Source organism: Fundulus heteroclitus, chromosome 6, assembly GCF_011125445.2.
Source record: "Fundulus heteroclitus isolate FHET01 chromosome 6, MU-UCD_Fhet_4.1, whole genome shotgun sequence".
In the NCBI taxonomy this organism is placed as follows: domain Eukaryota; kingdom Metazoa; phylum Chordata; class Actinopteri; order Cyprinodontiformes; family Fundulidae; genus Fundulus; species Fundulus heteroclitus.
In genome coordinates this window covers 2,242,618-2,257,339 of record NC_046366.1, presented here as the reverse complement: position 1 = coordinate 2,257,339, position 14,722 = coordinate 2,242,618, and the positions used below count along the sequence as shown (strand labels likewise).

Genomic DNA, 14,722 nt, shown 5'->3' with positions numbered 1-14,722 from the left:
TACAGCAGCCAAGTTTACCTTCAACAATATTTAACTGTACGAAATACATTAATAACATTTTGCTTATTGAAAATGTTCATATTGAAGAGCAAGTTGTGTTTTTACTAATAACCTTGAGCAATTTTATTGAACTTTAAAAATGTAACTTACCATCCCTCATCGATTTTTTTCTTTTTTTTTTTTTTTTTTAATATACCCACTTTTCCCTACAGGTGTGACGTCAAGCTGTATCTGATGGGGAAATGCGGCTCGACGTCACACAGGGTCCTGGGGGGTGGGGGCTCCAGGTCTCCAGTCATAGGGCTAAGATTTAACAGTGTTATTAAACTTCAAAAATTTTAAATAATGCCTTTTTTTTTATAAACTCATGAGTTGTGATATTGAATTGCTCTGCAATAATGGGCCAAGCAGAGACTGATTATTGTAATGTGAGATCTGTGTTAAACTAAAATGTATGAGGTGATCATAGTGTTGGTAATGTGTCCTGCATCGTCCAGGTTGTGGTCGGCCTTGTTTGTTCATAGGATTAATTTATACTGAATGTGACAGGGAGCCAGTGGAGTTAATGTTCAGGTGTGAAGTAGATGATGTAATGATGAAGCTGCTGTCTTTTGTACTAGTTGTAGTTTATGGAGGTTTTCTGGAGGACAGGGATGGAAGGGAGCTGAAACTGTAAAGTGGACTGTGGACTAGTTTGGCTAAAGTGTGAAGGAAGAACTTGATGCTGCAGAGATGAAAGTTAACCAGGTGATGTTCTGGATGTGGAAAGTGAAGGAGAGGATAGAGAGGCTGTCCCAGATGACACCAAGGCTCTGAAGCTGGAAGGTGGGACAGAGACAGGGATGGTCACTGCATATTGTAAAACTACCAGATTTGGTTAAAGCTGACTTTGCACAATAAGCAAATGAGGGAACTAATGTGGGATGATGTCCACGGTCCCGGGAATATATGGGCTGACTCGAAAAAAAATGTCAGTCAAACTGATTATTTTTGCTTTTACCCCTGTATATAGTAACCTCCTGACGTCCCCCAAAACATTTGCGATAGCAGACTATAAGCAATCTATGAGCGCCGCCGTTCCTAACTGAACTGGAACCCTGGAATTTACATACGAACCGCACCAAGTAAAGTGTAAACACACCTTCCCATCATCATGCAAGCTGCCAGTCAGTCGGCATTTTTCACAAGCCTTAATTTCACAGTAATTTCAAGTCAGTAATAGGCCTAGGGTTATCATTTTATCATTATCGTGAAAAATTTCTATTTCAAGTTTTGTTTCAATGTTACATTTTGAACATTACATCAGAATTTAGAGAGCTATGCTAACATCCTGCTTGACCTGTGTGTAGTTACCTGCTGTTGGAGGCTCCTCTGACTCTCTGCTGCTGCCTTCATATCTCCCCAGAACCTGAACTTCACAGGGTTCAGGAAGATCCTGAAGAAGCATGACAAGATATTGGAAACCTCGAAGGGGGCTGATTGGCGGGTTGCCCATGTTGAAGTGGCTCCATTTTATACATGCAAGAAGATCACTCAGCTCATCTCTGAGACTGAGGTGACACACACACACACACACACACACACACACACACACACACACACACACACACACACACACACACACACACACACACACACACACACACACACACACACAGTCATGTCATTTATATGTCCTAACCCTAAACCTAACCATTACCAGTGCATCCCTAACTTCAAGTCACAAGAGTTAATTAGATACATACATAGTCATGTATAAGAGAGGTTTAAAATAATTACCAATCCTTATGTGTATTTTTTTTGTGCCCATTAGGCTTTGGTCACAACAGAGCTGGAAGGCGGTGACCGGCAGAAGGCCATGAAGAGGCTCAGGGTTCCTCCACTGGGAGCTGCACAGGTCAGTCACACACTTAGCATTCCCTGTTAGTGACAATTTTCTTCTCTTGCTTCAAGTTATTCTGTAAAGAAGAAAATAAAATGTTTCCTGTTGTGCTTTACTGTCACCAATAATCTTCTTTTGATTTTGTTTTTGTAGTATCATGTAATGCATTGGTGTTCAAACTTTTAACACAAACTACCACCATAATGTTATTTGTCATTAAAAAAAAACATAAAGAAGTAAAGGAAGCATTACCATCCACTGGCTCTGTGTGTGGATGGAAAAGAGTCTTGTTTAACTTTGCACTCTATTTGTTCTCAGATGTCAGTGTTTCCAGGTTAAAGGTAAAAGGAAAACAGGAAGGCTGCCTGAAGTGCGAGATTCAAGTGCTAGCAGTAGACATGCTCATATAAACAGCAACCTAAATTCTTTATGGCGGCCATTAATTTAATACTTTGATAGATGCCGCAGTGACACATACAGATTTAATGTGCTGGAAGAGCTCATGCTTTTATCTGTTTGGCTTTACTAGCTTTACATCGCGCCTTCCAATGATTAGCTGGTTGTATCTGCTAAATGGTAAAAACCAAGACATCCCGAAGGCAGCCCAGTTACCAGCAGTGGTCAATGGACAACAATAAGGTTCTGTTATGTATAACCAAAGCCAAATTTCAAAAAGCTAGGTCTGGGATAGAACTTGATCTCTGATTCAAACTCGGAACACATCTTCAGTTTTTTTTTAGCAAGCCTAAGTTCTTCTGGAACAATGTTCTTTGGCCAGCATAGACATTCAGCCATCACTCACAGCAGCACATTTAACAACAACGAAATAACTCAGCACAGCCCTTTGTTACGTTTACTTATGTCCATGTAAACATAGCTACTGACATGTCCACAAACTTCACTGTTTCCTAAAGCATTTTAGATTGAGATTTGTCCCATAGCAAAAACTTTGTCCAAACTGGGTCTTTAACAAGACAATGAGCACGACTACAGGAGCATTACTACTACAGGATGACAGAAGGACAAAAGAATCAAGATGTTGCCCTGGCAATCAGTTCAGACCTCAGCTGGTTCTCCTAGTCTTTTATTAGCCTCTGAAAGAATAAAACATCAGATGTTCAGTCGCACGTATGGTATTAGTTTGGATTTATCTGTACATTAATACATTTATCTGGACATTTAAAGCTCCCGTGGCCCCTGGTCCATACTGCTTTCACCAGATCTTAATTCTAGCCGGTAGTTCTTCTTTCAGAAGTTCCAGTGGCTTTTGTGTGATGATGTTGATGTAAGGAATTTGTGTCCGTTTACAGCCTGCTCCAGCTTGGACCACTTTTAGAGTCGGACTTTACTGTGGAGTGTTCCTTGTCTTGATGGTCACTGTGGTCATTACAGGTATTGCACACACATACGTCTCTGCTCACAGAACTATTTACAGTGAAAAACTGACTCAGTTTTTACTTCCTGGAATTTGATATTCCAGGAAGTAAAAATTTGTCTGAATTAATTCTTGTTATTTTAGTATAGGTCACATTGTTGCTTCAGGGAACACATGAATCAGTGCATCTGATAAATACAGTTGCCCGGCGCAGACATGCACATTAACTATGTCGAGTTTGGAGAAAACGTTACAAATCTCGACAGCTCCCCATGAACGGGTGTTGATCTTACACAAAGATCTAAATGTTCAAATCATTAATTTCTCTGCCGTGATCAGTTATTGTGATCAGCTTCTAGCTTCCAGACTGCTGCTAAATCTGGATTAGGCAGAAATAAGGACACATTTTTGTGAACAAGATGTAAAAATGCTCTCAAAATGTCTCAGCTAAAGTTTGCTTAGCATTGTCAATTGTTTAAATAAACACACTGCTCAAAAAAACAAGGACAACACATTCAATTCAATTCAATTTTATTTATATAGCACCAATTCATGAAACATGTAATCTCAAGGCCCTTTACAAAGTCAAGTTCGATCATATACAGATTGGGTCAGATTATACAGATTGGTCAAAAATGTCCTATATAAGGAAACCAGTTGATTGCATCAAAGTCCCGACAAGCAGCATTCACTCCTAGAGAAGCGTAGAGTCACAGGGAGAGTCGTCTGCATTGTACATGGATTAGCAGCAATCCCTCATACTGAGCAAGCATGAAGCGACAGTAGAGAGGAAAACTCCCCATTACCGGGAAGGAAAACCTCCAGCAGAACCGGGCTCAGTATGAACGGTCATCTGCCTCGACCGACTGGGGTTACAGAAGACAGAGCAGAGACACAACAAGAGAGATTTATTTTCTCTACTGAGAAAATAAATCCTGCTGGAACTCTGTAGTGATACGGAGCAGCTCATGTGTTAGGAACAGCAGGATGCTACAAGGACTTTCATGAAAATGATCAAAGGGCTAACTCAGAGAGAAAGCGAGTCAGAATGAATATACCATACTGGTGGAGTCCACTCTTGGGTTCAGGTATTGCCTCATGTGACCAGTACTGACCCTGGTACTATGGCGTGACAATCCCACACCATAAGCTTTTTTTTTTTTATTTAACTCTGTTTAAATATAAAACTACTGAAAATCAGTCAAATGAGAAGATAAATAATATCTGTGGCCTCCACCAGCAGAACCATTCCTGTTTCTGGTCCCGTCTCCTTGTTGCTCCTTTAGTGCAACAATTAACATCCCTTCTGCTGCTGAACTGACCAGATCAATGCTCCACAAATTTAACTGAATATTGGTGAGGAAAATCCGTTTGAATATCATCCCTTTTAAATTAAACAAATTGAAGCAGGCATTAAACATGAATACTGCCCTGTTAGACTGTAAACCTGATCTGTTGGTGATTGGCCTACCCAAAATCCAGCTAGACACTTTGTTCTGGATATCTGTTCTTCCCAAGACGAAATTCCAGGTTTGGATTTTTAGCCTTCAGGACTTCCTACACATTGTGCATCTTTTCCCCAACATTTTGGAAGAGCTGACCAGAGCTGTGACGACATTTGCAGGAAACTGTCAGAAATAAATCCTTTCCAGCATATTTAGTATGGATTATTTAGTTAACATGTGGTATCTAAATGTTGTGGCATATCCCAGTCTATGTGTGTGAAGCACAAAGATAAATTTGTCCAGAGCACCATGATACTGTCTGTCCCAATAAAAGCACAGATTTTTGTCAAAGGAGCTCAGCCGATAAAACACTTTTTAAAACATGTTTTATTATCTTGGTAGCAAGATTAGCAAGTTTGGATTTTATAGTTAACAAAACCACCTTAAATGTAGTTAAAGTGGGGACCGCCATTCTCTGCTTCAATACTTTAACATCACAATCTATCCAGTGATAGCAGACAGGCTTAAATGGGAGGCCACCAGACTTTCACTCAGTAATATCGGAAAACTTTTCGACCTATCCAGGAGTCTTTGTCAATTCAGGTTGCTCAAGTGCGAGCCACCAGAAGCATTTATTCTGATGGAGTCGCAAGAATTGACAAATACTCCTGGATAGGTGTTGAAACGTTTTGAGAAAGAACTGAGCGAAAGTCTGCTGGCCTCCCATTTAAGCCTGTTTGCTGCTGCGATGACCTGGATAACTGAGAATTTGCACAGGTATATTCAGTCATAATGTGTGGCATCTTTCTTCTGCTGTTGCATCACTCTTTCACTAACCAAACCGTTTGTCCCAATAGGAGCTGTGGTGATTCGCCATTCAGATTTCTGGCCTATGATCAGGATCTACAGAGGAGGCTTCCTGCTGATAGAGTTTCTCTTCCTTTTAGGTAACTGCAATCGAAATATTTGGTCTGTTGTTCCTGAAATGAGCCATCGTGTGTTATTTATATCAGGACTGGAGGCAATGCCTCACCATGTATGTGACCAGGGTTTTACAGTTATTTTCAGACATAGCTAAAACTGTTAGAGTTGAAAATTGAAACCTGCTTCGGTATCTTTTATTAGTGATTAGCATGGTTAGCACAGCTAGCGCTACAACAGCAGCAACACCATTCAGAGGGTGATTGCCCTAACAGCTCTTGGGAAGAAGCTTTTTCTAAGTTTATTTGTTTTGGATTTAAGGCTTCTAAAGCATTTACCTGATGGGAGAGGGGCAAACAGCGTATTGCCTGGGTGCGTGGGCTCAGTGGAGATGTGTCTGGCCCTTCTTTGTATTCGTTCTGCATAAATTGAGTCCAGATTCTGCAGACGGTATCCCACAATCCCCTGCACTCCGCAGCTCCCATACCATACAGTTATGCTGATACATAAAACACTCTCTATGGTAGCTCTGTAGAAGATCTTTAGCAGCTTAGTGGAATGACCGGTCCTATTCAGTTTCCTGTGGAAGAAGAGCCGTTGTTGGCCTTTCTTCACCAGGTGGGAGGTGTTTATGGACCAGGACAGGTCAGAGGAGATGTGAATGCCCAGGAACCTAATACTGTTGATGTGCTCCACTACCACTCCCTGTATGTAGAGAGCAGCGTGTTCATTCCTCCTGGACCTCCTGTAATCTATTATTACCTCCTTGGTATTACTGGTGTTCAGGATCAGGTTGTTCCTGGAGCACCACTGTGTGAGATTGCTGACATCATCCCTGTAGTGGGAGTCATCATTGTTGGAGATGAGACCCACTACAGTGGTGTCGTCCACAAACGTCACCACTTTGTTTGTGGGGTGGACAGCAGAACAGTCGTGGGTGAAGAGGAATGGGCTGAGGACACAACTACTGTGTTGAGGATCAGTGGAGCAGATGTGTGTTTCCTTATCCTCACCACCTGGGGTCTGTTGGTGATGAAGTGATCCAGGAGCAGAAAAAATGTGGATAATCTCATGTTGTGGAGCTTCATAACCAGCATGTCTGGGATCACAGTGTTGAATGCTGAGCTGAAGTCCATGAATAACATCCTAACATAGGTGTTGGGCTGCTACAGATGAGTCAGAGCTGAGTGCAGTGCTAATAAGACAGCATCCTCTGTGGAGCGATTCTCCTTGTAGGCGATCTGCAGGCCAGCAGGGATGGTGTCCTTGATGTACTTTAGGAGGATCATCTCAAAGCACTTCATGATGACGGGGGTCAGAGCGATGGGACGATAATCACTGAGGCAGGTGATGGTTGGTTTCTTGGTGACAGAAAGACCCCTGCTAGCTGGTCAGCACATGATTTAAGCGTCCGACTTGACACCATGTCTGGACCTGCAGCAACTGAGCAACGTTCCTGTAATATGTCTGGCCTTCCCGTTATCTGGTGAACGTCTGGCTCTATTTTACCGTCTTGCAGCCTGAGTGAACTGCAGACATGTCTTAACATTTGAGATTGCTGCTTACATCTCTGTTCCTTGTGTGACTTCATTTTCAACACCTTACTCATACTGATTCCTTTGAGTCTGCTGATTTCTGCCATTAAGGGTGTTTGTGCTGAAATTCATTGTTGTTGCACTTTATATATGTTGTTTTCACTGAAAAATATTACGTTTCTGGCTGGTAATTTAGCAGTTTAGGGCCAATCAATTTGGTAAAATATGATGAACGTGCTTGGGGATGGTATTACTGGTATTTCCAGCAGGACCCCTCTCATTACTGCCCACGAAGCAGAGATGCTCCTGGTAGAGTGGGCCTTCACACTGATTGGCTGGGGCTGGCTCCTGCGCTGCAGGCGTATCAGATGAAATCCACAACTGAAGACGTTGAGGATTGGGGAGCCATATTCATCTCCCGGATGAGAAAGCATGGTGTCTTCCAACCTCACCATAGGATGCCGCAACACAGACTCCGTTGTGGAAACCACAGCCGTGCTGGCCAGTACGGGACCACCAGCATCAAACTGTGGCCCTCCCTCACAGTAGGCCAAATCAATACAAGGGGTGGAAAAGCATTGAGGAGGACCCAAGGCCAAAGATGAGCCAGTGCATCCTGCACTTACCTGCTTTTATGTCTTTTTAATTTCATATCCCTTAGATAAATAAGCTGGTTTATGTTAAGTGATCAGGTGATGCTATAAATTAGCCTCTTGCTTGTAGAGCTGCAAAAATGTCACACAGCAAAAGGCTATTTGAAATGCTATAATTCATAGCTAATATATGCCAAATGTCATGAGTTGACACTTTGCATGGTAGTGTACTTAGAATTGATCCTTTTGGATGGAGGCTTTTTTAGATAATAATCCTTGATACACGTTATAAGGGCCACGGTACTAAAGATCCCAATGAGTGCTGGAACAACAGGTAAGAAGAAAAACTGCAGCAAGGAAAATGAGAAATATGGGTTTAACTCAATAATACCGCCATCGGAAGGTTTTCTAATAATGTGCAGCCCTACTGGTTAGATAATTGTTTAAAATCCAACAGATGTGTTATTATCTCCTCCAGCTAAGGCACAACATAGCCCTGCACTGGTAATGCACCTGAGGAGGACATTTCCAAGGTTGTATGGTTAGCCTGAAAGCCTTGCTCTGCAAGCAAAACATTATGACCCACTATTTAAAGGCTGGACTAAAGTTTCTGATTGTCTTTTGCCTCATGTTCCTCGCTTCCAGGAAAACACATAGACCATCAGTTATTAAAGAAGCGAGTTTTCAGAACAAGTTGTTGTGAGACAGTATAATACACCTATAGTATAATGGATGTGGTCTTAACTTGATTTTTCCTTTTCTGATCTTTCAGGGATCAACACCTACGGCTGGAGGCAGGCAGGAGTTAATCATGTCCTCATATTTGAGCTCAATCCCAGAAATAACCTGTCCCACCAACATCTGTTTGAGGTGAAAGCTCTCACATGACATACCATAGCGCCGTATGATCTCTAGATAGCACAGCGGTCAGTGCCTGTATTAATGGGCTTAATGAGCTGCATTGCTGTCTGTTTCTAAAGGTTTCAGGCTGTATGTTTTGGTTATTCACTACTGACTGAAGCAAACGTGTGTCGGTGCAGATTGCAGGCCTGTTGGGGGTGCTGTGGTGCGTCAGCCTGCTGTCATGTCTCTTCCATGACAGCATCTTGGTACCGATGCAAGTCAACCCTCTGATTCTCTATGGCTTCTTCTTCCTGTTTCTTATCAACCCCTTCAAGACGTGTTACTATAAGTCCCGTTTCTGGTTGCTCAAGTTGCTGGTAAGGACTCTCAATCAGAATACAAGATCTTATTTAATGGCTATCTGGGCCTCCATTGTTCAGCAAATGGGCCACTATATTATACATAGCAACAGAAATCATATTTTTGTATAGTTTGAATATTCTATGAGTGCTGGCTTACTTAGACAGATCTTTATTAGTTTGCTTTTTCACGTATATGCTTTGGTTTGCCTGTTTTTGGCTGTTTTAACCTGTATAAATGTCATTAATATATTTTGGAGGCTTCAAATCCCAGCAGCCCACCAGCAGGTTGTGTGCTGTTCTCAACTACTTTGCTGTATAAATGCTTCACTGTGTTTATTAGACGGACCAGTCTCGGAATTGATGATAAATTCTGTTTTCTGCCACTTTTTCCTTCATGCAATGCCTTGCAGAGGTATTGATATCACTTAAACATTTTAATATTATATAATGTTAACTGCATTTAGATTAGGGTGGATAAAACGCTCATCCCTAGCATATGCTGGACATGGATTTCATAACGATGTGTGCTGGGTGACACTGTTTTTGCCCCACTCACTGTAGGAAATGTTACCTAATCTGTATTGACTGGGTTGTATAGTGTAACTGAAAGCTATTTAAGAAATATGATGAGAATTCCTTTAATGTCCCTCAATGGGGAACCTCGGGCGTGACAGTGGCAAACACACAATTATTAGTGATGAATAAAGAAAAACAAATACACGGAAAGAAAAGTAAACTGTCTAATCTAAGGTTAGATCTGAAGAAAACACCAAGAGTAGAATATAAGGGTAAATAAATAAATTGACCGAAAGAAAAACAAAGGTATTTGATAGTGGAAAAATAACCCCTGCCTATAGACCTAACATATAATAAAATATGCAATATTTCCATACATACAATTTCCAAATATTTGGAGTGTTTTACAGGTGGCGGGAGGCGGGGCCACTTAGTTAGAAAGAACAGTCACTCCACAGCCTAGAGTACAGCTGAAGAGCTGTTGATGAAAGCCAAACCTGCTGGACGTCTTAAAGTCACAGATCCAGAATATTTTCAGGCAACCTGGACTTCTAGGAGTGACTGTCATTGTCCTGTCTGTCTTTCTCCACAGTTCAGAGTGGTGACCGCTCCATTTCATCATGTTGGATTTGCAGACTTCTGGCTGGCTGACCAGTTAAACTCTCTGGTGGTGGTTCTGATGGATCTTGAGTACATGGTCTGCTTCTACAGTATTGAGTTGAACTGGGCCGAACAAAAGGGGCTTTTCGTTGCAACAAGTAAGACGTCTAGAAATGTCTGTCTGTGATTGCCTTTCACAGAGTGAAAGTAGATGGCCGGTGCTGAGAAAAGTCTTTCTGTTCAGGTAAAGGCGTGTGTAACAGCTACTCGTATGGTCTTCGGGCGGTCATCAAGTGTCTTCCTGCGTGGTTCCGATTTGCCCAGTGTCTTCGGCGTTATCGGGACACCAAGCGGGCCTTTCCTCATCTGGTCAATGCTGGGAAGTACTCCACTTCCTTCTTTGTCGTCACCTTCTCAGCTCTGTACAGCACACACAAAGGTAAAGGGATTTGACTGCCTTCAGTAATGAGCTCATTGCTCGTAGCCTAATGAAGTGGCCACCAGTATTCTAGGGCAGGTTCCTGTAGACTGAAATGCAGTCTTCCTACAGTCTGCCGAAACTGCAATTTAGGTGCTTTTCAGATCTGAAAAAAACATGGAAAAATAAAAGAAAGTATAAACGACTATTTCAATTTCCAGACTTTATTCCCTCTTCAGTGTTAAAATATTTAACCCATCCTTCTGTCGGGCCATTGATTCACATTGTCTGTTTGCATCCAATCTAATTAACCGATTAGATTAATTAGATTATTAGATTAGATAAGATCTATTAGATTAATTAGATTATTAGATTAGATTAGATCTATTAGATTTATTAGATTACTCTATTATCCATCTTTCGGGATCTCTCCTTCTATCAGTCTGTCCATATGTTAACCCATCCACTTGCCCCTCTATCAATTAATTCATCCACTCATCCATTCTTGCATCTCCTAGTTCATCCATCCATCTGTATATATAGTTGTTCATCCATTTCTTCACGCCTCCCCCAGGCCATCCATCCATCCATCTATCCATCCATGTATATACATCGGTTTATCTGGATGGATGGATAGCCATACATCCATCTCTACATCTTTATGCATGCCCCTCCCTCACTTTTAACCTCCACCTCAGCCCATCCCACTCTAAAAAATGTTACATAAAATGTGAACAGTCAGTTGTATCATAACTTTGTTTAAATGGATTAAATCCATTTATGTCAAATTGTACATTTGACATCAGTTGAGCATTTACTTCATAACTAACTGCTAATTCCTTCCTACGCAGAATCTGAACTCGAGGGCAGAATCTACTTTTACCTGTACATTGCCTGCGCAATCGTAAGCTCTTGTTATACACTGATCTGGGATCTGAAGATGGACTGGGGCCTGTTTGACCGCAACGCAGGAGAAAACACCTTCCTGAGAGAGGAGATCGTCTACCCACAGAAGGTATCCTGCAGCAGCCAGCTCTGGGATCTGTGGTCATGAAATGATTTACTGAAACCTGTTTTGTGTCCCCTGTCTCCTCAGGCCTATTACTACTGTGCTATATTGGAGGACGTGCTTTTGCGGTTTGCATGGATTTTAACCGTCACTCTCACCTCACTCCCTAACTTAGAAGGCATCGCTGACATATTGGCTACACTGCTGGCTCCGTTGGAGGTCTTCAGGTGCTAAAAAGGAATCCCCCTCCTAAATAATCTCTTTATTATGCATTTTGTTGTCCCCACCCCACCCCCGAAGAAATACGGTCCCGGTTCGATATGTTACGTTTATGATAAACAAGCCTTGTTGTTAGATTCTTTATTTATTTAGTCTAAATTGCCTCAACAAGTAGACAAAGAACATGATGTAGCATCTAAGCACCGGCCATTAATGGACTGTATGATCATTTCCAGGCGATTCGTGTGGAATTTCTTCCGACTTGAGAACGAGCATCTAAATAACTGTGGTGAGTTCAGGGCGGTCCGAGACATCAGTGTGGCTCCGCTCAACGCCGATGACCAGACTCTGCTGGAGCAGATGATGGACCAGGAGGACGGAGTGAGGAACCGGCAGGGCAAGAAAAGCTGGAAAAGGAGCTACAGCATGAGCCTGCGCAGGCCACGGCTGGCCTCACAGTGAGCATTCATATTGATAATACCTGTTTACTGCTGTGGTGGAATTATACAATCATCTGTGCTAATGAGAAGGGCTGACAGCCAACACACGTAACTGACTGTCCTCCACAGAGTATCTGTATCGATCAGAATGAAATGGTCAAACTCCAGTTTCTGTAAAGTATCGGCCTTCTCATATCTATTTTTAAAAGGATCATTAATGTTAATTGATTTCCAGTTGTTTTTCTGCAAGTGAAAGTCACCCCTGACAGCAGTTGCCTTTGTTAGCAAGAAAACAGTCAGACAGTTTCACTGCCTGTTATTACTGGTATTACTGTTGTTATGGCGGTGTTAATATATTGGTGTTAATTGTGTTACATTTTGATTGTGTTTTTTTATGTTGATCATTATGTTTAGTACTTTTTATTTTTGCCTAGTGTCACATGTTGAAGCTTCTTCTTTTCTGTGTCTCCTTTCCACCAACAGATCAAAGACTCGTGACACCAAAGTTCTGATCGAGGACACGGATGATGACTCCTGACATCAGGCCACGCCCCTCGCCTGGGTTCAGAATTTATTCAAAGGAGGAAACTCTGCCTCCTAAACTAGGCAATAACCAGCGAGTGGGCGTTGAACTCAAGAAAGGACGAGGTCTGACCTCCCAATCATTTTCCAGTGCACGAGCCTCTGCTGGGGTTCTGAATTATTTCAAGGGAAGATTTTCACTGTTTCGAACTTTTAAACCAGATTAGTGGCTCCTCCGCCATCAGTAAAAACTCTTCCTGACCCAAACGAGTGGCGGGGAATCCTTCCTGATAATCACCCAGCAGTGGACTCCTTGATTACCGCTTTGAGTCTCCTTAGAGCCTCAGCATGAACAATGCAGCTAAAGAAAAAGAAAGCAAATTGACCTCAGATGTAGTGTTCCTGCCCCTTTTCAGTGCCACAGAACTCTTATTCCAGATGATCCCCAAACTCCCTGCATAGCAAGAATGCTCAGAAAGGGGCCTTCAGTGACACATGAGTGTCCCTCTGTTCATTTGGACTAAATGGTGAGATAGAATTCCTTCTTCCACAACAAGAGAAACTGAACGGTCTCTGACTCTTCCCTTCCGTCAGGATTCAGCAGAGCGTGCTGATCAACTCATGGCAAAGCCATCCAGTCATTCCACATCTCTAACGCATCCTATCTCTTCATCACAGAGCTGCCTTCTTGCACCTTACACGCTTTGGAAACACCAACATGCACTTTGTAGAAAAGGTCAATGGGAATTCCTTAAATCCACAAATAATAATGATTTTATTTATTTTTTTTCGATGTTCCTGCACGTGCAAGGAACCCGGGGTGATGATCAACACACTGACTATCATTGGAAATGTTGTTTTGTAACTGTGAGACGGACTCATGCGGCTGGGTTTGCGGAAAGGTCCAGAAACGATCGAGCAGAAAAACAAGCGTATGTCTGGCCGATTAGAACGGCAGCAGGAAAATCCTTGTTCTGGTTTTTTCTAAAAAGCAGCGGATTCCCACTGTGAATGTGTGAATACATGCTGTATGTTAGGAGACGGTTCTCCTGAATGTATGTGTGTCACTAGGAAAGGAACGGCCTTTCATCTCAGCTATGGTTCAAGAGTTTTCATTTAGTCCCCAGAATTTCTGATTGGGCATCTGAGGACTGAGAGCAGGAAGGTAGATTGCTGTATCAAACTTGTTTAATTGAAATGCTACAATAACAACTGTTACGATGAGGAGGAGAGGTCACCTGTCTGTCCCTCTGAGTTACACGGCCAGAATCAAAAGCGTTGTCCATGAGCTGCGTTTCAGCCACATTGCCCAGTGGCAAATTAGATTAGCTGGGTAGAAATCTACTAGAAGTGGCCCTGGAGATGAGGCGCTGCCGTTTGAATGGAACCTGCAGAAATTGCGCTGCAAGAGTAAATGATATAATTTGCAAACACGGAATTCAAACCCAGTTTAATCAAGATTAATACCAAGGTTTTACTTTGCTTACGTTGAAATGACTTAAACTTAGCTTAACATAGTGCGAATGTCTGTGTTATTCTAAAGCGGCTTTAAAAGCATTCTATTTGGACCAAAATGATGGAAATGCTCCATGGACTTCATATTTTAGCCATCTGCTGAAGCTGAGGGTAAATACTTTTGTTATACCCTTTTTTTAATACCTGTAGCGTTAAGGAGTTTGACTAAGATTATGTTCCTAGATACAAATAAGGACAATTAAAAGCGGATGACTAAATGATTTAAAGTATAAAGTAAGCAAGACACACTGCTGCTCTTCTTGTATGTCTTGTCTCTCTTGTTTTAAAGACAATAAACCTTTTTTACTCATTTTTGACATTTTAGTAATTCTGAATAGGTTTCATAGTTTAAAGAGTAAAATAATCCCACGTTATGCCTGCGAAACATTAGGTTGTTATCTGTCTGCCACATTAGTTACTTTGTCATTGTCGGCTTCCAACCATGAGCACCTTGTTTTGGGCCCCATAGTGGAAACGCACACAAGAAAACAGAAGGATCTGGGAAATTAAACTATGGGAAAATGTTA

General features: G+C 41.9%; 1 protein-coding gene across 1 annotated transcript in view; it reads left to right on the top strand.

Moving 5' to 3' along the window:
• LOC105933860 (xenotropic and polytropic retrovirus receptor 1 homolog) overlaps nt 1-14,412 on the top strand; it is a 53,243-nt gene extending 38,831 nt beyond the window's left edge. The window contains exons 5-16 of the mRNA XM_036137836.1: nt 1,406-1,555; nt 1,814-1,897; nt 3,193-3,274; nt 5,560-5,649; nt 8,524-8,621; nt 8,792-8,971; nt 10,065-10,230; nt 10,317-10,511; nt 11,342-11,505; nt 11,587-11,726; nt 11,955-12,176; nt 12,642-14,412. Of these exons, the coding sequence (XP_035993729.1) occupies nt 1,406-1,555; nt 1,814-1,897; nt 3,193-3,274; nt 5,560-5,649; nt 8,524-8,621; nt 8,792-8,971; nt 10,065-10,230; nt 10,317-10,511; nt 11,342-11,505; nt 11,587-11,726; nt 11,955-12,176; nt 12,642-12,696 (1,626 nt within the window). The 3' untranslated portion in view covers nt 12,697-14,412. The remainder of the gene's footprint in view (nt 1-1,405; nt 1,556-1,813; nt 1,898-3,192; nt 3,275-5,559; nt 5,650-8,523; nt 8,622-8,791; nt 8,972-10,064; nt 10,231-10,316; nt 10,512-11,341; nt 11,506-11,586; nt 11,727-11,954; nt 12,177-12,641) is intronic.
• Nucleotides 14,413-14,722: the final 310 nt, after the last annotated feature.